Source organism: Oncorhynchus mykiss, chromosome 25 (assembly GCF_057628025.1).
Source record: "Oncorhynchus mykiss isolate SJ-2025 chromosome 25, ASM5762802v1, whole genome shotgun sequence".
Taxonomy (NCBI): Eukaryota; Metazoa; Chordata; class Actinopteri; order Salmoniformes; family Salmonidae; genus Oncorhynchus; species Oncorhynchus mykiss.
Window position 1 is genome coordinate 68,781,480 of NC_143046.1, and position 22,278 is coordinate 68,803,757.

The 22,278-nt window shown below is 55.8% G+C and overlaps 2 protein-coding genes across 6 annotated transcripts in view; both read left to right on the plus strand.

The window, feature by feature from the left end:
* The first annotated feature begins 533 nt into the window (after positions 1-533).
* On the plus strand, positions 534-5,040 carry wdr89 (WD repeat domain 89). The gene is made up of 2 exons (XM_021584983.3): positions 534-636; positions 1,284-5,040. The coding sequence occupies exon 2, from the start codon at positions 1,309-1,311 to the stop codon at positions 2,461-2,463; it is 1,155 nt and encodes a 384-aa protein (XP_021440658.2). The 5' UTR covers positions 534-636; positions 1,284-1,308; the 3' UTR covers positions 2,464-5,040.
* LOC110505634 (serine/threonine-protein phosphatase 2A 56 kDa regulatory subunit epsilon isoform) overlaps positions 534-22,278 on the plus strand; it is a 79,583-nt gene continuing 57,838 nt past the window's right edge. The window contains exons 1-2 of one of the 5 annotated variants that reach the window (XM_021584980.3): positions 534-636; positions 19,346-19,509. In XM_021584980.3, coding sequence (XP_021440655.2) covers positions 19,353-19,509 — 157 coding nt within the window. In that variant the 5' untranslated portion in view covers positions 534-636; positions 19,346-19,352. Of the gene's footprint in view, positions 637-6,936; positions 7,366-19,345; positions 20,173-22,278 lie in introns of those variants that run through there. The other 4 variants (XM_021584979.3, XM_021584976.3, XM_021584978.3 and 1 more) reach the window with 4 other exon arrangements.

The following is a 22,278-nucleotide window of genomic DNA, read 5'->3' on the forward strand; positions in this document are numbered from 1 at the left end:
ATCGTGCCGGATGATGCTCATATGAATGTTAATCAATTATTTCACCGATAAAAAAAGTCAGTGTCTTTATCGACATTGGTATTGCCTGTACTATAGCACAGAGTTTCTAATCCCAGACGCGCAACATCGTGAGACTTCCGTGAACGCTTGTGAAACCGACCAGGCCGTGAAATGTTATTACTTAGTTGTTAATTTTCTCGAAATCTAAAGGCACAACCTTGATTCGAGACAGTGTTTTAAGCAGTTGAACATGTTATTACTCCAACCTTGTGAAAGTAACAAACTAACACGTTTCCATTTCCGAAAAGAAATCATTTATATCGGAGTGCCTTTGACGACCTGAGCAGTTTGGCGCGAGAGAACCGTGAGACCCGTCGTCTCACGCGGACGTGTTTCTGCATATGTGTTTACTTGGCTAACGTCGCCATGACATCCCTTACAAGTGTGGTCGGTGATTTCTATTGGAGAGGCAGTTTCTGCCTATCTTCATACTGTACTGTCTATGACTGTAATTTTGCTCTGAAATTCAACAGCGGAACTCATGCATTGAGGAAATTGGTCCATCAACGGGCAGTAAATACAGTGACACCGTGTCACAACGTGCTCATGAAAATCAGACACCGTCTATTTTGCCAGGTAAGTGAGTCGTTTACAAGGTTACATATATAACATATGTTTTTTTTGTATTTGTGGTTCATACTGGGCATTGAATACAAATGTTACTGGAATGTTAACGTACTTTCTTTGGTCCTTCAATAAGTGAACCCTTCAAGAACTTTCCACTTGCAAGCTAGCAAACGTTTAGCTAGCTAATTTAGCGAGTGTTTTTAGCTAGCTAAATTAGTCACTTTATTTGCTACTACTATAGTGACTTCATACTCGCCACCTTCATTGGTGACTAATATTGGCTAGGTAGGTATCAGCTTTTTAGTTATCAATCCAGACAACAGCTATAAGTTAATTAAATCTGTTTGGCAGTAACATAATACTAACATAGAGGATAGTATTCACTGTTAGTTGACTAGTGTTTCTATCACACACAGTGAGCTACTAACTTTAGAGATAACTTACACCAACAGTAATGACAGGCCGAGTGAGTGCAACAAGCCTCACAAATCACAGTGGACTCTATGGGAACAAAGTCCCTTGGTTCTTTCTTGTGTTAATTTAACCATTACCAGACCCACATTTTGAGTTAAGTGAGTAAGTAGGTGTATGTCTTGTGATTAGATGGAGTTTCTTCCATATTACACATCTATATTCTGCACATCCTCTCTATCCAGCTGGGTGTAGTTGCAGGAAGTTGCCATGGAGAGTCTGGGGGAGAAGTTCAAAGCTCTGTCAATCACTCGGCGTGTCCAGCCAGATGAGCCCACCTACCTGCTGGACCTGTCCCATCAGACTGTCTCGGGCCCAGGGTTGGTGGCCGTATGCTGCTCCAACCTCTCCATCCGTTTGCATAGTGAGGACAGCCTCAGCCTGCTCAGGGAGTACCAGGGACATAGTGGTGCAATCTGTGGGGTGTGCTTTGCCCACACCTCCCCTGACCTGCTCTTCTCAGGCTCTGCTGATGGGACAGTGAGGACGTGGGATGTCCGCTGCCCTGGTTCAGAGGCAGCACAGGTGTTCAGGAGTGACTCCTCCCACCACTTCTGCAGCTTTGATGTGAGCTGCAGCGATGTGGTCCTATGTGCAGGCACTGAACAGGTCGATGAAGATGATAGCTTCTTGGTTTTCTGGGATGCCCGCATGGCAAAGGAGAAGGGAGGGGTTCTGGGTGTGTACTCTGAGTCCCACAGTGATGACATCACGCAGGTGCGTTTCCACCCCCGGAATGCCGACCACTTGGCGTCTGGCTCCACTGATGGCCTGGTGAATGTGTTTGACCTGAGCCTTGGTGCAGAGGAGGAGGCCCTGCTGGCCACCTGTAACTGTGGCTCCTCTGCTAGCTCAGTGTGCTGGGCAGGGAAGGACTTCAACCAGCTGCTGTGCCTCAGCCACGACGAGGGCCTCCATCTGTGGGACCTGGGTCAGTTGGACACAGACAAGCCTCTCACACTCTTCAGTGCTGCTGATGCCCGCAGCCTGACCCCTCTCTCTAATGAAGTGGCCCTGGATTACTTTGTTGGCGGGACTTGGCTGGAGGAGGCAGGGCGCTTACTAGTGCTAGGTGGGACAAACAATGGAGACATCCACCTTCTGGAGTGCAGTGAGGAAGGCCTGTGTCTGCTGAGGTCCCTCCAAGGGGGCCACTCTTCCACAGTGCGCTGCTTCCTCTGGGATCCCGCAGGGGAGGCCCTGCTCACAGGAGGGGAGGATGCACAGCTGCTCTTGTGGAAGCCAGGGGCGGAGGAATTCACCTCAGGGAAGAGGGACACCCTGAAGAGTGCCTCTGCATTAAAACTCAAATCTAGATCACACAAGAAGCATGGCTCCAAGAGGGATAAGAAGCTAGAAGTGTGAGTCGGATGCAATAGAGGGCTCTCAAAGAAGGGCAAGACTGCAGTCCCTATTTAATCAATCAATATTCCTCTTGCACTCACAGAGTACTCATTTGGATTCATGAAATCAACACAATTATATTTTTTCTTTCTTGAAAGTAGTATTATACTTATCCCAGAAACGGATTAATAATCTCTTTTAACCGCTAGGGCTTAAAATGAGATTGAATCGCAGTATTTGTTATTCAAATGTTTCTCCCAACTTGTTTGGTATTTTGTTTAGCTAAAGCCAACTGGTATTTCTTTAGAAATATAATTCTAGTTGATCTAATGCATGCTCTCCTGTAATTTAACTAACATACTCAGTGGGTCACAAAGGCCAGGGTTCAGAACCAGAGCATGCAGTACTTCATCATACTTATTCAGAGGAGCAGCTTTATTTCCACTCAAATGGCACAGAGTGGAATAACATGACAGTTGCTATGCAGGGACTCTGCTGCATATGTCAACCTGGTCTAAGAGCATTTCACATAATTCTGTATGTAAATCTAAGACACCATTTACTACAATATGCTAAGTTTCGTATGATATGTATTCATTTGTGTATGTGCATCACCCATTTTGTATGATATGTTACGAATATGGCATTCAATACATGTTAAAAGAAAAAATTCCAGATTCATTTTTATTTTTTATACTGTACCTCTTAAATATAGGACAGAAACTTCAGAACAAAATTCCTTTAGATTTTTTTTTTTTTTGGGGGGGGCTATCTGTTGTTCCATGTAGTGAATCTGTTATTCTATGCGTTTTGTATGGGCAAATAGCAGTATGGGCAAATAAACCATTTTATATACAATACCGTTCAAAAGTTTGAGGTCACTTAAATTTATTTGTTTTTGAAAGAAACACTTTTTACAATTTAAAACATCAAATTGATCAGAAATACAGTGTATTGCTTTTAATCTTTTTAAATGAATATCTTATTAACACTTTGTTCTAGCTAGCTATTTGTGTAGGTAGCTATCAAGTAAACCCAATGATAATTTACAGAAATACAGAAAACTAACATTTTTTTCAGAATGGCACAAATTCCACGATATCAGGGTACTCATGTCAACATGTTTGCTTTCAGAGCATATTTGATCCCAAATTATAAGAGGGAGCGATAATGTTGTAAATGACTATTGTAGCTGGAAACGGCAGATAAAGAAAAAAATGGAATATCTCCGTAGCTGTACAGAGGCCCATTTATCAGCAACCATCACTCCTGTGTTCCAATGGCACGTTGTGTTCGCTTATCCAAGTTTATAATTTAAAAAAGGCTAATTGATCATTAGAAAGCCCTTTTGCAATTATGTTAGCACAGCTGAAAACGGTTCTGATTTAAAACACCAGTCTCAAAGTCAACAGTGAAGAGGTGACTCCGGGATGCTGGCCTTCTAGGTAGAGTTCCTCTGTCCAGTGTCTGTGTTCTTTTGCCCATCTTAATCTTTCTTTTTTTTTTTTGCCAGTCTGAGATATGGATTTTTCTTTGCAACTCTGACTAGAAGGCCAGCATCCCGGAGTCATCTCTTCACTGTTGACGTTGATACTGGAGTTTTGCAAGTACTATTTAATGAAGTTGCCAGTCGAGGACTTGTTAGACATCTGTTTCTCACACTAGACAGTCTAATGTACTTGACCTCTTGCTCAGTTGTGCACCAGTGCCTCCCACTCCTCTTTCTATTCTGGTTAGAGCCAATTTGTGCTGTTCTGTGAAGGGAGTAGTACACAGCGTTGTAGGAGATCTTCAGTTTCTTGGCATTTCTTGCATGGAATAGCCTTCATTTCTCAGATCAAGAATAAACTGACAAGTTTCAGAAGAAAGTTCTTTGTTTCTGGCCATTTTGAGCCTGTAATCGAACCCATAAATGCTGATGCTCCAGTCTAAAGGCCAGTTGTATTGGTTCTATAATCAGTACAACAGTTTTCAGCTGTGCTAACATAATTGCAAAAGGGCTTTCTAATGATCAATTAGCCTTTAAAATTATAAACTTGGATTTGCTAACACAACGTGCCATTGGAACACAGGAGTGAGAGTTTCTGATAATGGGCCTCTGTTTGCCTATGTAGATATTCCATAAAACAATCAGCCATTTCTACCTACAATAGTCATTTACAACATTAACAATGTCTACACTGTATTTCTGATCAATTTGATGATATTTTAATGGACTACTAAATGTGCTAATCTTTCAAAAATGGCTTACTAAGTGACCCCAAACTTTTGAATGGTAGTGTATATTTGTTTTACAAATATTTTCTTGATGCTTCAAGGGATCTTAACTCTAAAATAGCAAAATTATCTCTGGTATGACCTTCGTAAATCAATTCCACAATGCTTAGTAGAACCCCTTTCCCTGGCTTAGACTGTTTAGTGTGAAAAATAAGGGGTTAAATACATGTACATAAAAAGTAACATCTTTCTTATACTGTATCTCTCATATATAGGAAAGACACTTCAGAGCACGCTTAATTTAGAATTTTGTTTTTCCATGTAGTGAATCTGTTTGTATGGTCTAATAGCAGTAAGGCTGAATAAAACATGTTCATCAAATATATTTTTTGATACTTCGATGGTTCTTTTAAAATTCAAACACAAATAGTAAAATGATCATTGGTATGACCTTAAAACAATTCCATATATCTTAGTAGAACCCCCTCCCTCAGTTTGGACAGGGCTTAGACTCTTACGGGCTAAAGGGTTAAGGTTAGGGGAATGATGAGCTGAAAGGTTTGGGGAAGAGTTGGCTAACATGCTAATTAGTTGAAAAGTTGCTAAAATGCTAACGTTGTCCATGATGAAATTTGATCTCGCAACCTTTAGGTTATACGCCCACCCATCCCAACCAACCACCCCACTCTTGGTTTTGCCTTAAGACCGATGGTTACGTTAAGGCTTTTGTAACCATACCAAATGTAACATATCATACCAATTTGTGATCCCGGATTTACATTTACTATGTTATGTCTCGTCTATGAGACCAGGCTGCGTATGTCCCCTCACATGTGGACCTGAGACAAATTGAGTGTTAATTCCTTTAACACTTAATTTAAACATTGTGTCCGTGAGTTCATCTGACTGGGGAAATAGATAAAGGGCTTCATTGCCAAAATTCTGAAGTGTCCCTTTTTAATATGGGTTCAGTTTTAAAGTCTTCAGGGGAGAAATTGTCAACCCATTCCGTAGGTTTACTGTGCCAGCTGCTTCCTGTGGTGTGCTAAAGTTTCTATTTCATTGATTTTTCCTTACTTTCACCCTGAGTTAGAAATTCAAGGTAAAGTAATATGCTAGCGTTATACTTATCAGTTTTATCTTAAGTATCCCATTTCAATTAGATTAACAGTCAAGTATACTTGACAGACACCCCCCACTCACATGCTTAATGCAATGATTTAATAATGTTTAATCTTGTCATTTAATTTATTTTTCATTACTAAACAAAAAAATGCAGCATGGGGCTGAACAGTTTCAATATTACCAAAACTGAAGGGGAAAGAATTGTAAAACAATATGGACTTGTTTTGATATCGTTTAGCTATTTTAATACTATGTTAGTATAGCTACAGTATGTCACTGTTGAAACTCAACTTCAATAACAAATGCTTGTATATTTTTTAATTGTTTTTTTGATTTCCATCCATCCTTTTTGGGATATTATTCTTATCCATAATTTTGGTGTATTGTAAAATTTGATGTGGTGTACTTGCTGAGAAAAGATCAGTGCCACTCTGGCTCTTGAGTGGCTCCTGAGTGGCGCAGGGGTCTAAGGCACTGCATCTCAGTGCAAGAGGTGTTAGGGTGGCGCACAATTGGCCCAGCGTCGTCCGGGTTAGGCCGTCATTGTGAATAAGAATTTGTTCTTAACTGACTATTTGAGACAGCTGTTGTAAATCCTCTCTTCCTATCCGTAATGTTGATGTGCTCTTTAAATAATATAACTAATGGGAAACCAAGAGAAGTAGTTGGTCCTTGCCCGTTCAAGACCGTCCTTCAGTGTGAATGAACGGTAAATCAGGGTTGGGCCTTAACAGGTTTAGCTTCATGCCATAAGGAGAGGATTCCCCACCCACTTGCCAGGGCTGCCCAACCCTCTCCCTGGAGATCTACTGTCCTGTAAATTTTCAGTCCAAATCTAATTTATCACATCTGATTCAGCTAGTTAAGGTCTTGTTGAGCAGCTAATTAGTATAATTAGGTGTTCAATTAGGGTTGAACTGAATCCACAGGACGGAAGATCTCCAGGAAGAGGGTTAGGCAGCGACTAAAGTATAAAATTCCACCTCGTCTTTAACCCAATATCCTTCCTAGTCCCATACACCTCAACCTACCTTCTAAAAAAAAATTAATCTCTAGGAGCGACTCTGTTAGCGGAATGATGGACGTTATCTAAATGTCCAACCCCATCCATTACATTCTTTGAACAAACCAATCACCATCGTCTATAGTGCCAAACCGAGCATCAGGGTTGGGTGTATCTCTTATGTGTGCAATGGACTCTGCCCAGTACTATTGACAAAAGAGTGAATAGAGATGTCCCCAAATTAAACACTGTCTACAGAAATATAACAAAAAAAGAGGTGTGGTGTAAACAAGTTATAATTTTTTTTCTTCTCATAAATAGGGAATGTGATTGACTCCACTTAATATTTTTATACGTCTATTTTGTTATAATGGGACTCGGAGGATTATTTCGTTAGAAGGTAAATAGGCACTCGTTGGTTTGTCTGTCTAAAAAAAAAAAGCCAAAATAGCCTTCCTGCTGGTTTGCCGCTACTTGGAGAGGCTACTCTTACATGATTGGAAGCATTTTAGTTTAATATTGTATAATAGAGGATAACAACTTGCCACCGTATTCGTTCCGGACAACAGAGGATCAAGGTAACACGTTACGGCTCATTGTCGTTAATCTGCAGATAGCTTGTTTCTGGGTACCTATGTGTGATTCTAGCCAGTTAGCAATAGTAGCTAGCTTGCTTCCACATCAAGAGATGTGGGATTAATTTTCAGCTCGTTTACACAGTTTGACGTCAGAATAAATATATATTTTTGCAAAGTGAAATATGTTGCAACGTGAACTAGCTAGTTATAAATCCATTTTACACACACTGAGTATTCCTGTAACATTTCCGTAACTCGATAACATTACCTAGCTAGCCTCTGACTAGCTAGCTAGGAAGCTATAACATTAGCATGCGAACGACCCAGGCAGCATCACAGCTAACCGTTAGTTAACTTTCTGTCGTTACTTGCCATTTTATATTTTGGCAATATAACGACCTACGGTACCAGTATGAAATAATATTATTCAAAGAAACAGTATATTGCAAACACAGCTAGATGACGATAAACACTGAAGAGGACTTGTTTTTGGTGGAAATATCGGATGGCTACTGTACTAGCTAGCTAACTCGTTAGCCAGCTAGTGCACCAGTTACTGTGGTCGTATCTGATGTGCATTCACTAGCTACTTGACGTGTTTGCTAATCATAATGTCAAACTAAATGGAGAACTAATTTGCTAGGCTCAGCACAAACTAGATGCTAGTCACTACACCAATATTAGCTAGTTAACATTGGCATTGACATTGTATAGGTGTTGACAGAATGTCCCAACAAAGTCAAATGTCGGTAGGTAGAAGCTAGGTTAGGTAGCTATCTTTGAGATGTATAATTAATGGACTAGCATATGTTTTCACGATCAGACTAGATGAAATTTACACTGCTGTTCGAGTTAACCTGCAAATGCAGTAATTTGTTAGTGGCCAGGGTGTGTTTAGTCGAATTTGCTAGTTAACCATATTCCACCAAAGAAAGCATGGGCCAATTGGCAGGTCCGTATTAAATGTTCCACAGACGACATCAATAGATATAGTTATCTAGTGAAGTACATTTATTTGTTTGAAGTATAGCTAGTTTGAGTTTACCAATTGTCAACAATCGTGGTTAACCTGGTTTTAATATACGTCTGTGGGCTAACCAAGGGTTTCATAGTTTGTTTAATCAGTTTGTTCTTGTGGAGGCTGGCCCAGAATGTCAGGGTCAGAGTCACTCATCATCACTCTCCCTCCCCCTCTGTCGCTCGCTCTCTCGCCCTCCCCCTCTGTCGCTCGCTCGCCCTCCCCCCGCTCGCCCTCCCCTCTGTCGCTCGCTCGCTCGCCCTCCCCTCTGTCGCTCGCTCGCTCGCCCTCCCCCTCTGTCGCTCGCCCTCCCCCTCTGTCGCTCGCTCGCTCGCCCTCCCCCTCTGTCGCTCGCTCGCTCGCCCTCCCCCTCTGTCGCTCGCTCGCTCGCCCTCCCCCTCTGTCGCTCGCTCGCTCGCCCTCCCCCTCTGTCGCTCGCTCGCTCGCCCTCCCCCTCTGTCGCTCGCTCGCTCGCCCTCCCCCTCTGTCGCTCGCTCGCTCGCCCTCCCCCTCTGTCGCTCGCTCGCTCGCCCTCCCCCTCTGTCGCTCGCTCGCTCGCCCTCCCCCTCTGTCGCTCGCTCGCCCTCCCCCTCTGTCGCTCGCTCGCCCTCCCCCTCTGTCGCTCGCTCGCCCTCCCCCTCTGTCGCTCGCTCGCTCGCCCTCCCCCTCTGTCGCTCGCTCGCTCGCCCTCCCCCTCTGTCGCTCGCACGCCCTCCCCCTCTGTCGCTCGCACGCCCTCCCCCTCTGTCGCTCGCACGCCCTCCCCCTCTGTCGCTCGCACGCCCTCCCCCTCTGTCGCTCGCTCGCTCGCCCTCCCCTCTGTCGCTCGCTCGCTCGCCCTCCCCTCTGTCGCTCGCCCTCCCCTCTGTCGCTCGCCCTCCCCTCTGTCGCTCGCTCGCTCGCCCTCCCCTCTGTCGCTCGCCCTCCCCTCTGTCGCTCGCCCTCCCCCTCTGTCGCTCGCTCGCTCGCCCTCCCCCTCTGTCGCTCGCTCGCTCGCCCTCCCCCTCTGTCGCTCGCTCGCTCGCCCTCCCCCTCTGTCGCTCGCTCGCTCGCCCTCCCCCTCTGTCGCTCGCTCGCCCTCCCCCTCTGTCGCTCGCTCGCCCTCCCCCTCTGTCGCTCGCTCGCTCGCCCTCCCCCTCTGTCGCTCGCTCGCTCGCCCTCCCCCTCTGTCGCTCGCTCGCTCGCCCTCCCCCTCTGTCGCTCGCTCGCTCGCCCTCCCCCTCTGTCGCTCGCTCGCTCGCCCTCCCCCTCTGTCGCTCGCTCGCTCGCCCTCCCCCTCTGTCGCTCGCTCGCTCGCCCTCCCCCTCTGTCGCTCGCACGCCCTCCCCCTCTGTCGCTCGCACGCCCTCCCCCTCTGTCGCTCGCACGCCCTCCCCCTCTGTCGCTCGCTCGCTCGCCCTCCCCTCTGTCGCTCGCTCGCTCGCCCTCCCCTCTGTCGCTCGCTCGCTCGCCCTCCCCTCTGTCGCTCGCCCTCCCCTCTGTCGCTCGCCCTCCCCTCTGTCGCTCGCTCGCCCTCCCCTCTGTCGCTCGCTCGCTCGCCCTCCCCTCTGTCGCTCGCTCGCCCTCCCCTCTGTCGCTCGCTCGCCCTCCCCTCTGTCGCTCGCTCGCTCGCCCTCCCCTCTGTCGCTCGCTCGCTCGCCCTCCCCTCTGTCGCTCGCTCGCTCGCCCTCCCCCTCTGTCGCTCGCTCGCCCTCCCCCTCTGTCGCTCGCTCGCCCTCCCCCTCTGTCGCTCGCACGCCCTCCCCCTCTGTCGCTCGCCCGCCCTCCCCCTCTGTCGCTCGCCCGCCCTCCCCCTCTGTCGCTCGCCCGCCCTCCCCCTCTGTCGCTCGCCCGCCCTCCCCCTCTGTCGCTCGCTCGCCCGCCCTCCCCCTCTTTCGCTCGCTCGCCCGCCCTCCCCCTCTTTCGCTCGCTCGCCCGCCCTCCCCCTCTGTCGCTCGCCCGCCCTCCCCCTCTGTCGCTCGCCCGCCCTCCCCCTCTGTCGCTCGCCCGCCCTCCCCCTCTGTCGCTCGCTTGCCCGCCCTCCCCCTCTGTCGCTCGCTCGCCCGCCCTCCCCCTCTGTCGCTCGCTCGCCCGCCCTCCCCCTTTGTCGCTCGCTCGCCCGCCCTCCCCCTCTGTCGCTCGCTCGCCCGCCCTCCCCCTCTGTCGCTCGCTCGCTCGCCCTCCCCCTCTGTCGCTCGCTCGCTCGCCCTCCCCCTCTGTCGCTCGCTCGCTCGCCCTCCCCCTCTGTCGCTCGCTCGCTCGCCCTCCCCCCCGTCGCTCGCTCGCCCTCTCCCCCCGTCGCTCGCTCGCCCTCTCCCCCCGTCGCTCGCTCGCCCTCTCCCCCCGTCGCTCGCTCGCCCTCTCCCCCCGTCGCTCGCTCGCCCTCTCCCCCCGTCGCTCGCTCGCCCTCTCCCCCCGTCGCTCGCTCGCCCTCTCCCCCCGTCGCTCGCTCGCCCTCTCCCCCCGTCGCTCGCTCGCCCTCTCCCCCCGTCGCTCGCTCGCCCTCTCCCCCCGTCGCTCGCTCGCCCTCTCCCCCCGTCGCTCGCTCGCCCTCTCCCCCCGTCGCTCGCTCGCCCTCTCCCCCCGTCGCTCGCTCGCCCTCTCCCCCCGTCGCTCGCTCGCCCTCTCCCCCCGTCGCTCGCTCGCCCTCTCCCCCCGTCGCTCGCTCGCCCTCTCCCCCCGTCGCTCGCTCGCCCTCTCCCCCCGTCGCTCGCTCGCCCTCTCCCCCCGTCGCTCGCTCGCCCTCTCCCCCCGTCGCTCGCTCGCCCTCTCCCCCCGTCGCTCGCTCGCCCTCTCCCCCCGTCGCTCGCTCGCCCTCTCCCCCCGTCGCTCGCTCGCCCTCTCCCCCCGTCGCTCGCTCGCCCTCTCCCCCCGTCGCTCGCTCGCCCTCTCCCCCCGTCGCTCGCTCGCCCTCTCCCCCCGTCGCTCGCTCGCCCTCTCCCCCCGTCGCTCGCTCGCCCTCTCCCCCCGTCGCTCGCTCGCCCTCTCCCCCCGTCGCTCGCTCGCCCTCTCCCCCCGTCGCTCGCTCGCCCTCTCCCCCCGTCGCTCGCTCGCCCTCTCCCCCCGTCGCTCGCTCGCCCTCTCCCCCCGTCGCTCGCTCGCCCGCTCCCCCCGTCGCTCGCTCGCCCTCCCCTCTCGCTCGCTCGCCCTCCCCCTTTGTCGCTCGCTCGCCCCCCCCCCTCTCCCCCCGTCGCTCGCTCGCTCGCTCGCTCGCCCTCCCCCTCTGTCGCTCGCGCTCTCGCCCTCCCCCTCTGTCGCTCGCGCTCTCGCCCTCCCCCTCTGTCGCTCGCGCTCTCGCCCTCCCCCTCTGTCGCTCGCGCTCTCGCCCTCCCCCTCTGTCGCTCGCCCTCTCGCCCTCCCCCTCTGTCGCTCGCGCTCTCGCCCTCCCCCTCTGTCGCTCGCGCTCTCGCCCTCCCCCTCTGTCGCTCGCGCTCTCGCCCTCCCCCTCTGTCGCTCGCGCTCTCGCCCTCCCCCTCTGTCGCTCGCGCTCTCGCCCTCCCCCTCTGTCGCTCGCGCTCTCGCCCTCCCCCTCTGTCGCTCGCGCTCTCGCCCTCCCCCTCTGTCGCTCGCGCTCTCGCCCTCCCCCTCTGTCGCTCGCGCTCTCGCCCTCCCCCTCTGTCGCTCGCGCTCTCGCCCTCCCCCTCTGTCGCTCGCGCTCTCGCCCTCCCCCTCTGTCGCTCGCGCTCTCGCCCTCCCCCTCTGTCGCTCGCGCTCTCGCCCTCCCCCTCTGTCGCTCGCGCTCTCGCCCTCCCCCTCTGTCGCTCGCGCTCTCGCCCTCCCCCTCTGTCGCTCGCGCTCTCGCCCTCCCCCTCTGTCGCTCGCGCTCTCGCCCTCCCCCTCTGTCGCTCGCGCTCTCGCCCTCCCCCTCTGTCGCTCGCGCTCTCGCCCTCCCCCTCTGTCGCTCGCGCTCTCGCCCTCTGTCGCTCGCGCTCTCGCCCTCTGTCGCTCGCGCTCTCGCCCTCTGTCGCTCGCGCTCTCGCCCTCTGTCGCTCGCGCTCTCGCCCTCTGTCGCTCGCGCTCTCGCCCTCTGTCGCTCGCGCTCTCGCCCTCTGTCGCTCGCGCTCTCGCCCTCTGTCGCTCGCGCTCTCGCCATCTGTCGCTCGCTCGCCCCTCTGTCGCTCGCTCGCCCCTCTGTCGCTCGCTCGCCCCTCTGTCGCTCGCTCGCCCCTCTGTCGCTCGCTCGCCCCTCTGTCGCTCGCTCGCCCCTCTGTCGCTCGCTCGCCCCTCTGTCGCTCGCTCGCCCCTCTGTCGCTCGCTCGCCCCTCTGTCGCTCGCGCTCTCGCCCTCCCCCTCTGTCGCTCGCGCTCTCGCCCTCCCCCTCTGTCGCTCGCGCTCTCGCCCTCCCCCTCTGTCGCTCGCGCTCTCGCCCTCCCCCTCTGTCGCTCGCGCTCTCGCCCTCCCCCTCTGTCGCTCGCGCTCTCGCCCTCCCCCTCTGTCGCTCGCGCTCTCGCCCTCCCCCTCTGTCGCTCGCGCTCTCGCCCTCCCCCTCTGTCGCTCGCGCTCTCGCCCTCCCCCTCTGTCGCTCGCGCTCTCGCCCTCCCCCTCTGTCGCTCGCGCTCTCGCCCTCCCCCTCTGTCGCTCGCGCTCTCGCCCTCCCCCTCTGTCGCTCGCGCTCTCGCCCTCCCCCTCTGTCGCTCGCGCTCTCGCCCGCCCCCTCTGTCGCTCGCGCTCTCGCCCTCCCCCTCTGTCGCTCGCGCTCTCGCCCTCCCCCTCTGTCGCTCGCGCTCTCGCCCTCCCCCTCTGTCGCTCGCGCTCTCGCCCTCCCCCTCTGTCGCTCGCGCTCTCGCCCTCCCCCTCTGTCGCTCGCGCTCTCGCCCTCCCCCTCTGTCGCTCGCGCTCTCGCCCTCTGTCGCTCGCGCTCTCGCCCTCTGTCGCTCGCGCCCTCCCCCTCTGTCGCTCGCGCCCTCGCCCTCTGTCGCTCGCGCCCTCGCCCTCTGTCGCTCGCGCCCTCGCCCTCTGTCGCTCGCGCTCTCGCCCTCTGTCGCTCGCGCTCTCGCCCTCTGTCGCTCGCGCTCTCGCCCTCTGTCGCTCGCGCTCTCGCCCTCTGTCGCTCGCGCTCTCGCCCTCTGTCGCTCGCGCTCTCGCCCTCTGTCGCTCGCGCTCTCGCCCTCTGTCGCTCGCGCTCTCGCCCTCTGTCGCTCGCGCTCTCGCCCTCTGTCGCTCGCGCTCTCGCCCTCTGTCGCTCGCGCTCTCGCCCTCTGTCGCTCGCGCTCTCGCCCTCTGTCGCTCGCGCTCTCGCCCTCTGTCGCTCGCGCTCTCGCCCTCTGTCGCTCGCGCTCTCGCCCTCTGTCGCTCGCGCTCTCGCCATCTGTCGCTCGCGCTCTCGCCATCTGTCGCTCGCTCGCCCCTCTGTCGCTCGCTCGCCCCTCTGTCGCTCGCTCGCCCCTCTGTCGCTCGCTCGCCCTCCCCCTCTGTCGCTCGCTCGCCCTCCCCCTCTGTCGCTCGCTCGCCCTCCCCCTCTGTCGCTCGCTCGCCCTCCCCCTCTGTCGCTCGCTCGCCCTCCCCCTCTGTCGCTCGCTCGCCCTCCCCCTCTGTCGCTCGCTCGCCCTCCCCCTCTGTCGCTCGCTCGCCCTCCCCCTCTGTCGCTCGCTCGCCCTCCCCCTCTGTCGCCCTCCCCCTCTGTCGCCCTCCCCCTCTGTCGCCCTCCCCCTCTGTCGCTCGCCCTCCCCCTCTGTCGCTCGCCCTCCCCCTCTGTCGCTCGCCCTCCCCCTCTGTCGCTCGCTCGCTCGCCCTCCCCCTCGCTCGCTCGCTCTCCCCCTCTGTCGCTCGCTCGCCCTCCCCCTCTGTCGCTCGCTCGCCCTCCCCCTCTGTCGCTCGCTCGCCCTCCCCCTCTGTCGCTCGCTCGCCCTCCCCCTCTGTCGCTCGCTCGCCCTCCCCCTCTGTCGCTCGCTCGCCCTCCCCCTCTGTCGCTCGCTCGCCCTCCCCCTCTGTCGCTCGCTCGCCCTCCCCCTCTGTCGCTCGCTCGCCCTCCCCCTCTGTCGCTCGCTCGCCCTCCCCCTCTGTCGCTCGCTCGCCCTCCCCCTCTGTCGCTCGCTCGCCCTCCCCCTCTGTCGCTCGCTCGCCCTCCCCCTCTGTCGCTCGCTCGCCCTCCCCCTCTGTCGCTCGCTCGCCCTCCCCCTCTGTCGCTCGCTCGCCCTCCCCCTCTGTCGCTCGCTCGCCCTCCCCCTCTGTCGCTCGCTCGCCCTCCCCCTCGCTCGCCCTCCCTCCCCCTCGCTCGCGCTCTCGCCCTCCCCCTCTGTCGCTCGCGCTCTCGCCCTCCCCCTCTGTCGCTCGCGCTCTCGCCCTCCCCCTCTGTCGCTCGCGCTCTCGCCCTCCCCCTCTGTCGCTCGCGCTCTCGCCCTCCCCCTCTGTCGCTCGCGCTCTCGCCCTCCCCCTCTGTCGCTCGCGCTCTCGCCCTCCCCCTCTGTCGCTCGCGCTCTCGCCCTCCCCCTCTGTCGCTCGCGCTCTCGCCCTCCCCCTCTGTCGCTCGCGCTCTCGCCCTCTGTCGCTCGCGCTCTCGCCCTCTGTCGCTCGCGCTCTCGCCCTCTGTCGCTCGCGCTCTCGCCCTCTGTCGCTCGCGCTCTCGCCCTCTGTCGCTCGCGCTCTCGCCCTCTGTCGCTCGCGCTCTCGCCCTCTGTCGCTCGCGCTCTCGCCCTCTGTCGCTCGCGCTCTCGCCCTCTGTCGCTCGCGCTCTCGCCATCTGTCGCTCGCTCGCCCTCCCCCTCTGTCGCTCGCTCGCCCTCCCCCTCTGTCGCTCGCTCGCCCTCCCCCTCTGTCGCTCGCTCGCCCTCCCCCTCTGTCGCTCGCTCGCCCTCCCCCTCTGTCGCTCGCTCGCCCTCCCCCTCTGTCGCTCGCTCGCCCTCCCCCTCTGTCGCTCGCTCGCCCTCCCCCTCTGTCGCTCGCTCGCCCTCCCCCTCTGTCGCTCGCTCGCCCTCCCCCTCTGTCGCTCGCTCGCCCTCGCTCGCTCGCCCTCCCGCTCTGTCGCTCGCTCGCTCGCCCTCCCGCTCTGTCGCTCGCTCGCTCGCCCTCCCCCTCTGTCGCTCGCTCGCCCTCCCCCTCGCTCGCTCGCCCTCCCCCTCGCTCGCTCGCTCTCCCCCTCGCTCGCTCGCTCTCCCCCTCTGTCGCTCGCTCGCCCTCCCCCTCTGTCGCTCGCTCGCCCTCCCCCTCTGTCGCTCGCTCGCCCTCCCCCTCTGTCGCTCGCTCGCCCTCCCCCTCTGTCGCTCGCTCGCCCTCCCCCTCTGTCGCTCGCTCGCCCTCCCCCTCTGTCGCTCGCTCGCCCTCCCCCTCTGTCGCTCGCTCGCCCTCCCCCTCTGTCGCTCGCTCGCCCTCCCCCTCGCTCGCCCTCCCCCTCGCTCGCCCTCCCCCTCGCTCGCCCTCCCCCTCGCTCGCTCGCCCTCCCGCTCGCTCGCCCTCCCCCTCGCTCGCTCGCCCTCCCGCTCGCTCGCCCTCCCCCTCGCTCGCTCGCCCTCCCGCTCGCTCGCCCTCCCCCTCGCTCGCTCGCCCTCCCGCTCGCTCGCCCTCCCCCTCGCTCGCTCGCCCTCCCCCTCGCTCGCTCGCCCTCCCCCTCGCTCGCTCGCCCTCCCCCTCGCTCGCTCGCCCTCCCCCTCGCTCGCTCGCCCTCCCCCTCGCTCGCTCGCCCTCCCCCTCGCTCGCTCGCCCTCTCGCCCTCTGTCGCTCTCGCCCTCTGTCGCTCGCGCTCTCGCCCTCTGTCGCTCGCGCTCTCGCCCTCTGTCGCTCGCGCTCTCGCCCTCTGTCGCTCGCGCTCTCGCCCTCTGTCGCTCGCGCCCTCTGTCGCTCGCGCCCTCTGTCGCTCTCGCCCTCTGTCGCTCTCGCCCTCTGTCGCTCTCGCCCTCTGTCGCTCTCGCCCTCTGTCGCTCTCGCCCTCTGTCGCTCTCGCCCTCTGTCGCTCTCGCCCTCTGTCGCTCTCGCCCTCTGTCGCTCTCGCCCTCTGTCGCTCTCGCCCTCTGTCGCTCGCGCTCTCGCCCTCTGTCGCTCGCGCTCTCGCCCTCTGTCGCTCGCGCTCTCGCCCTCTGTCGCTCGCGCTCTCGCCCTCTGTCGCTCGCGCTCTCGCCCTCTGTCGCTCGCGCTCTCGCCCTCTGTCGCTCGCGCTCTCGCCCTCTGTCGCTCGCGCTCTCGCCCTCTGTCGCTCGCGCTCTCGCCCTCTGTCGCTCGCGCTCTCGCCCTCTGTCGCTCGCCCCCTCTGTCGCTCGCTCGCTCGCCCCCTCTGTCGCTCGCTCGCTCGCCCTCCCCTCTGTCGCTCGCTCGCCCTCCCCTCTGTCGCTCGCTCGCTCGCCCTCCCCTCTGTCGCTCGCTCGCTCGCCCTCCCCTCTGTCGCTCGCTCGCTCGCCCTCCCCTCTGTCGCTCGCTCGCTCGCCCTCCCCTCTGTCGCTCGCTCGCTCGCCCTCCCCTCTGTCGCTCGCTCGCTCGCCCTCCCCTCTGTCGCTCGCTCGCTCGCCCTCCCCTCTGTCGCTCGCTCGCTCGCCCTCCCCTCTGTCGCTCGCTCGCTCGCCCTCCCCTCTGTCGCTCGCTCGCCCTCCCCTCTGTCGCTCGCTCGCTCGCCCTCCCCTCTGTCGCTCGCTCTCGCCCTCCCCTCTGTCGCTCGCTCTCGCCCTCCCCTCTGTCGCTCGCTCTCGCCCTCCCCTCTGTCGCTCGCTCTCGCCCTCCCCTCTGTCGCTCGCTCTCGCCCTCCCCTCTGTCGCTCGCTCTCGCCCTCCCCTCTGTCGCTCGCTCTCGCCCTCCCCTCTGTCGCTCGCTCTCGCCCTCCCCTCTGTCGCTCGCTCTCGCCCTCCCCTCTGTCGCTCGCTCTCGCCCTCCCCTCTGTCGCTCGCTCTCGCCCTCTGTCGCTCGCTCGCTCGCCCTCCCCCTCTCTCGCTCGCTCGCTAGCCCTCCCCCTCTCTCGCTCTCGCCCTCCCCCTCGCTCGCTAGCCCTCCCCCTCTCTCGCTCGGGCGCCCTCCCCCTCTCTCGCTCGGGCGCCCTCCCCCTCTCTCGCTCGGGCGCCCTCCCCCTGTCGCTCGCTCTCGCCCTCTGTCGCTCGCTCTCGCCCTCTGTCGCTCGCTCTCGCCCTCTGTCGCTCGCTCTCGCCCTCTGTCGCTCGCTCTCGCCCTCTGTCGCTCGCTCTCGCCCTCTGTCGCTCGCTCTCGCCCTCTGTCGCTCGCTCTCGCCCTCTGTCGCTCGCTCTCGCCCTCTGTCGCTCGCTCTCGCCCTCTGTCGCTCGCTCTCGCCCTCTGTCGCTCGCTCTCGCCCTCTGTCGCTCGCTCTCGCCTCTGCCGCTCGCTCGCCCCTCTGTCGCTCGCTCGCTCTCCCCCTCTGTCGCTCGCTCGCCCTCCCCCTCTGTCGCTCGCTCGCCCTCCCCCTCTGTCGCCCGCTCTCCCCCTCTGTCGCTCGCTCGCTCGCCCGCTCTCCCCCTCTGTCGCTCGCTCGCTCTCCCGCTCGCTCGCTCGCCCGCTCTCCCCCTCTGTCGCGCTCTCCCCCTCTGTCGCGCTCTCCCCCTCTGTCGCGCTCTCCCCCTCTGTCGCGCGCTCTCGCTCTCCCCCTCTGTCGCGCGCTCTCGCTCTCCCCCTCTGTCGCTCGCTCTCTTTCTTTAATCCCCTAGACTCTAGTTGTCATCAGGTCTCTTATGTAGGAGGCATGGGGAGGCTTTGTAGTTTGCTGTATGCCCGACCAGCACTGTCCCTTGTGTAGCAGCAGCAGCACCCGTTCCTCAACCATTAGGGCTAGTGTTGTATTGTTTTGTGATATGTTTGTGGACTCTCGTGCCACTGTGCACATGTGAGTGTGCTGTGGAATAGCATACACCTCTGTGTGCTTGGGTTTACATTGTCTGTAGCCTAAAAGCAGATTTGTGCTTGATTAGAAAATGTGGTTGGTGGTGCCATATGGAGGGTGTAACTCAATTGTGGAGCCTCCAGAGGGGTAATTGAGCTCTGCGGAGGTTTCCGTAAAGCTCCGCATTGACATGATTGGTTGACTGTAGGTGGGGGCGGGAGGTCCTGTATAAACACGTTCTCACTTCTTTGACAACAGCTCTGCTCCATGAAGTATGAATGTCCTTACTTTTGCAGAGGCAGCATCACTGTAAATTCTGCTTGTCCAATGCAGAAGTCAGATTGACCATGTAGCTCCTTTGTCTCATCTGCATGGTGGCAGGTGGTGATGCTATTTGCATGTCTTTTTGTGTTTTCATGATACGGGTGATAGGGCTTTTGTAACATGTTCTCTGGCTCCAGGGACTCACTTTGTATAACATTTGAATTGGCCTGTCCAGTTTTGAATGGCAAACTATCACAATAGTTTTCTGGGGTAAGGGAAGTTTTTGTGCTGTCTAGATTTTTTGTTTTTTTGCCATGTTAACACACGACCTGTGGGGCTATGCAGGTAAGCAGCAATGAGACTTCTGATGAACTATATTTCACCCTTGGATCAGTGAACAGACTGATAAAGCCATGGCTAACAATGCCACCCACAGCCTCAGGGCAGGCTACATGATTGTGTGTCTAGGTTCAGGGCTGAGTGTCTTTGTCTTAAACTCTGTCTCCCTCTGCCTGGCACTTTACCAGTTATAATGCATTAGAGACATTGTATAAATTTGACCTGATCGATGGATTCTTGTTAACTCTGCTGCAATCCTTCTGTCAGTGCTGTCCCTCACGCTGCTAAACTGTGGTTTTCTTCTTATACACACGGACTCTGAGACCTGTAGTAAATCATCTAATTATGAATTGCCTTAATTGGTGGATAAAATGTGGCGCATATGCGCTATTCGGGTTAGTTGTAGTTCAGTGCAGTTGGTATTATTCACCTCTTATGGCTGTGAGCAGGCGGTTAGTTGTGTACAGTGGGACTTTCCGGCTTCCCCTCCAGGGGCTCCTAATCAATGGCTATGAGGCATAATCAGCAGCACACACAACTGGACATATCCTTAGTACAGACACCACTGTGAGGAAGCTGTCTTGTGTTGTGGCTAGATGTTAAGCTGAGACCTGTCCTTGTCTCTCCTCCTATAGCAGGGCTATGTCCTCGGCAGCAACCACACCTCCATCTGTGGACAAAGTGGACGGATTTTCACGGAAGTCTGTCAGGAAGGCCAAGCAGAAGCGATCGCAGAGTTCGTCCCAATTCCGGTCTCAGGGCAAACCCATCGAGCTCACGCCCCTGCCCCTGCTCAAGGGTAAGGATCTAATATCAACTACCTCAACTCTACTACTTAGTCTCTACCCCTAACCCTCCTCTAAACCAAACATCACAACTGTAGTGCTAACCTGTGAGTGTTGTGTTGTGGTGGTGTGTTTTAGTAGTGAATGTCGATACCAGCATGGTGGGAAGCGAGCAGTCAGCCTAGTTCCTGCTCATCAGTTCTGCCAGGTCATTTTTCTTCATGAAAGCCTGGGCCAATCCCAGTGTGTGAGCGAGTGTTTGAGTCTCTCTATGCTCATGCATTATATACGTCAGTGTGTATGCATGCTGTTGTTTGTGTGACATGCATGACTATGGAATTCAACATGTTTTTATTGCTGAAAGTAGAACCAACGCATTTTGTGTTTTGGACTTTATCAGGGATTTTAAAGAATGGGGCAGAAATCCCTGTTCTGTTTTATTTGTATGTCTGTAAAAACCCTGAATGCCAAAACGCATTGATTTTACTTTCAGCAATAAATCTTGTGTAATTTTTTTAATTGAATTCCATTGTCCTCCAGGGGTTGTTCATTCTCCTGTCCTTCAGTTTGCTACTCAATTCATGCACCTTGTTTGGAAAGCGAGGTAGCGGCAGGGATCCCTTCCCTGTGTGACCTGCATGCCAAGACAGGGAGGAAGCCTGCTGATTCACAGGCAGGTCAGTCCTCTCCTTCAGGCCTGGCTCTATACAATCTGTTAGTGAGACTAGTGAAATGCTCCCCAACAGGAGCCCCCGCCTCAACCTCAGCCGCCTTTAGCAGCCATGGTGTGTCCCTCCCTCTTGAGGGTGTCTGCCACACCAGTGCCCCTTAGGCATGGCCTCACCTCGCTCTTATCCACTCAGGGCCACCCTATAGTCTATTTGCCTGGCTGTGAGTGAGTTAGTCTGTCACTGTTACCTGCCAGTGCAGTTGCAGAACATGGCAGAGCTCTGGGCGAGCAGGGTGCAGACCTCTCAGGTTATGTCCTTTCCTTTCTCTGAGGACCGGGTGGGTAGCTGTCTCCTGTTGATGTCCTGTTGTTAGTCAGAATGACACTATGCCCAGTCGCGCTCTTATGTTCTGCTTGTGTGCCTGACTTTGCTCTGCATTCCTGCCTCAATGATAGGTTTGGGCAGCACTGCTGTGCACTATACACTGTGTACAAAACATAAAGAACACATTCCTAATATTGAGTTGCACCCCCTTTTGCCCTCAGAACAGCCTCAATTCGTCTGGGTATGGACTCTACAAGTTGTCAAAAGCGTTCCACATGGATGCTGGCCCATGTTGACTCTGCTTCCCACAGTTGTGTCAAGTTGGCTGGATGTCCTTTTAGTGGTGGACTATTCTTGCCGTTCTTGACGCACTCAAACCGGTGTGCCTGGCACCTACAACCATACCTCGTTCAAATGCGCTTCAATCTTTTGTCTTGTCCATTTACCCTTTAAATGGCACACACACACCTTTTCTCAAGGCTTAAATATCCATCTTTAACAGGTCTCGTTACGTTCATCTACGCTGATTTGAAGTTGATTTAACAAGTGACGTCAAGGGATCATAGCTTTCACCTGGTCAGTGTGTCAAGGAAGGAGCAGGGGTTCCTAATAGAGGTCGACCGATTGATTTTTCAAAGCCGATACCGATTTGGCGGACCAAAAAAAGCCGATACCGATTAATCGGACGATTGTTTTTAAAAATGTTTTAATTTGATATGACAATTACAACAATACTGAATGAACACTTATGTTAACTTAATATAACACATCAATAAGAATCAATTTAGCCTCAAATAAATAATGAAACATGTTCAATTTAGTTTAAATAATGCAAAAACCAAGTGTTGGAGAAGAAAGTAAAAGTGCAATATGTGCCATGTAAAAAATCAAACGTTTAAGTTCCTTGCTCAGAACATGAGAACATATGAAAGTTGGTGGTTCCTTTTAACACGAGACTTCAATATTCCAAGGTAAGAGGTTTTAGGTTGTAGTTAATATAGTATTTATAGGACTATTTCTCTCTACCATTTGTATTTCATATATACCTTTGACTATTGGATGTTCTTACAGGCACTTTAGTATTGCCAGTGTAACAGTATAGCTTCCGCCCCTCTCCTCGCCCCTACCTGGGCTCGAACCAGGAACACATCGACAACAGCCACCCTCGAAGCATCGTTACCCAAAAGCCGTGGCCCTTGCAGAGCAAGGGGAATAACTACTCCCAAGTCTGAGCGAGTGACGTTTGAAACGCTATTAGCGCGCACCCCGCTAAGTAGCTAGCCATTTCACATCGATTACACCAGCCTAATCTCGGGAGTTTATAGGCTTGAAGTCATAAACAGCGCAATGCTTGAAGCATTGCGAAGAGCTGCGGGCTAAACGCACGAAAGTGCTGTTTAAATGAATGCTTACGAGCCTGCTGCTGCCTACCACCGCTCAGACTGCTCTATCAACTCATATACTTAATTATAACATAACACACAGAAATACGAGACTTTGGTCATTAATATGGTCGAATCCGGAAACTATCATTTACAAAACAAAATGTTTATTATTTCAGTGAAATACGGAACCGTTCGGTATTTTATCTGATGGGTGGCATCCATAAGTCTAAATATTCCTGTTACATTGTACAACCTTCAATGTTATGTCATAATTGCGTAAAATTCTGGCAAATTAGTTCGCAACGAGCCAGGCGGCTCAAACTGTTGCATATACCCTGACTCTGCGTGCAATGAAAGCAAGAGAAGTGACACAATTTCCCTAGTTTAATATTGCCTGCTAACC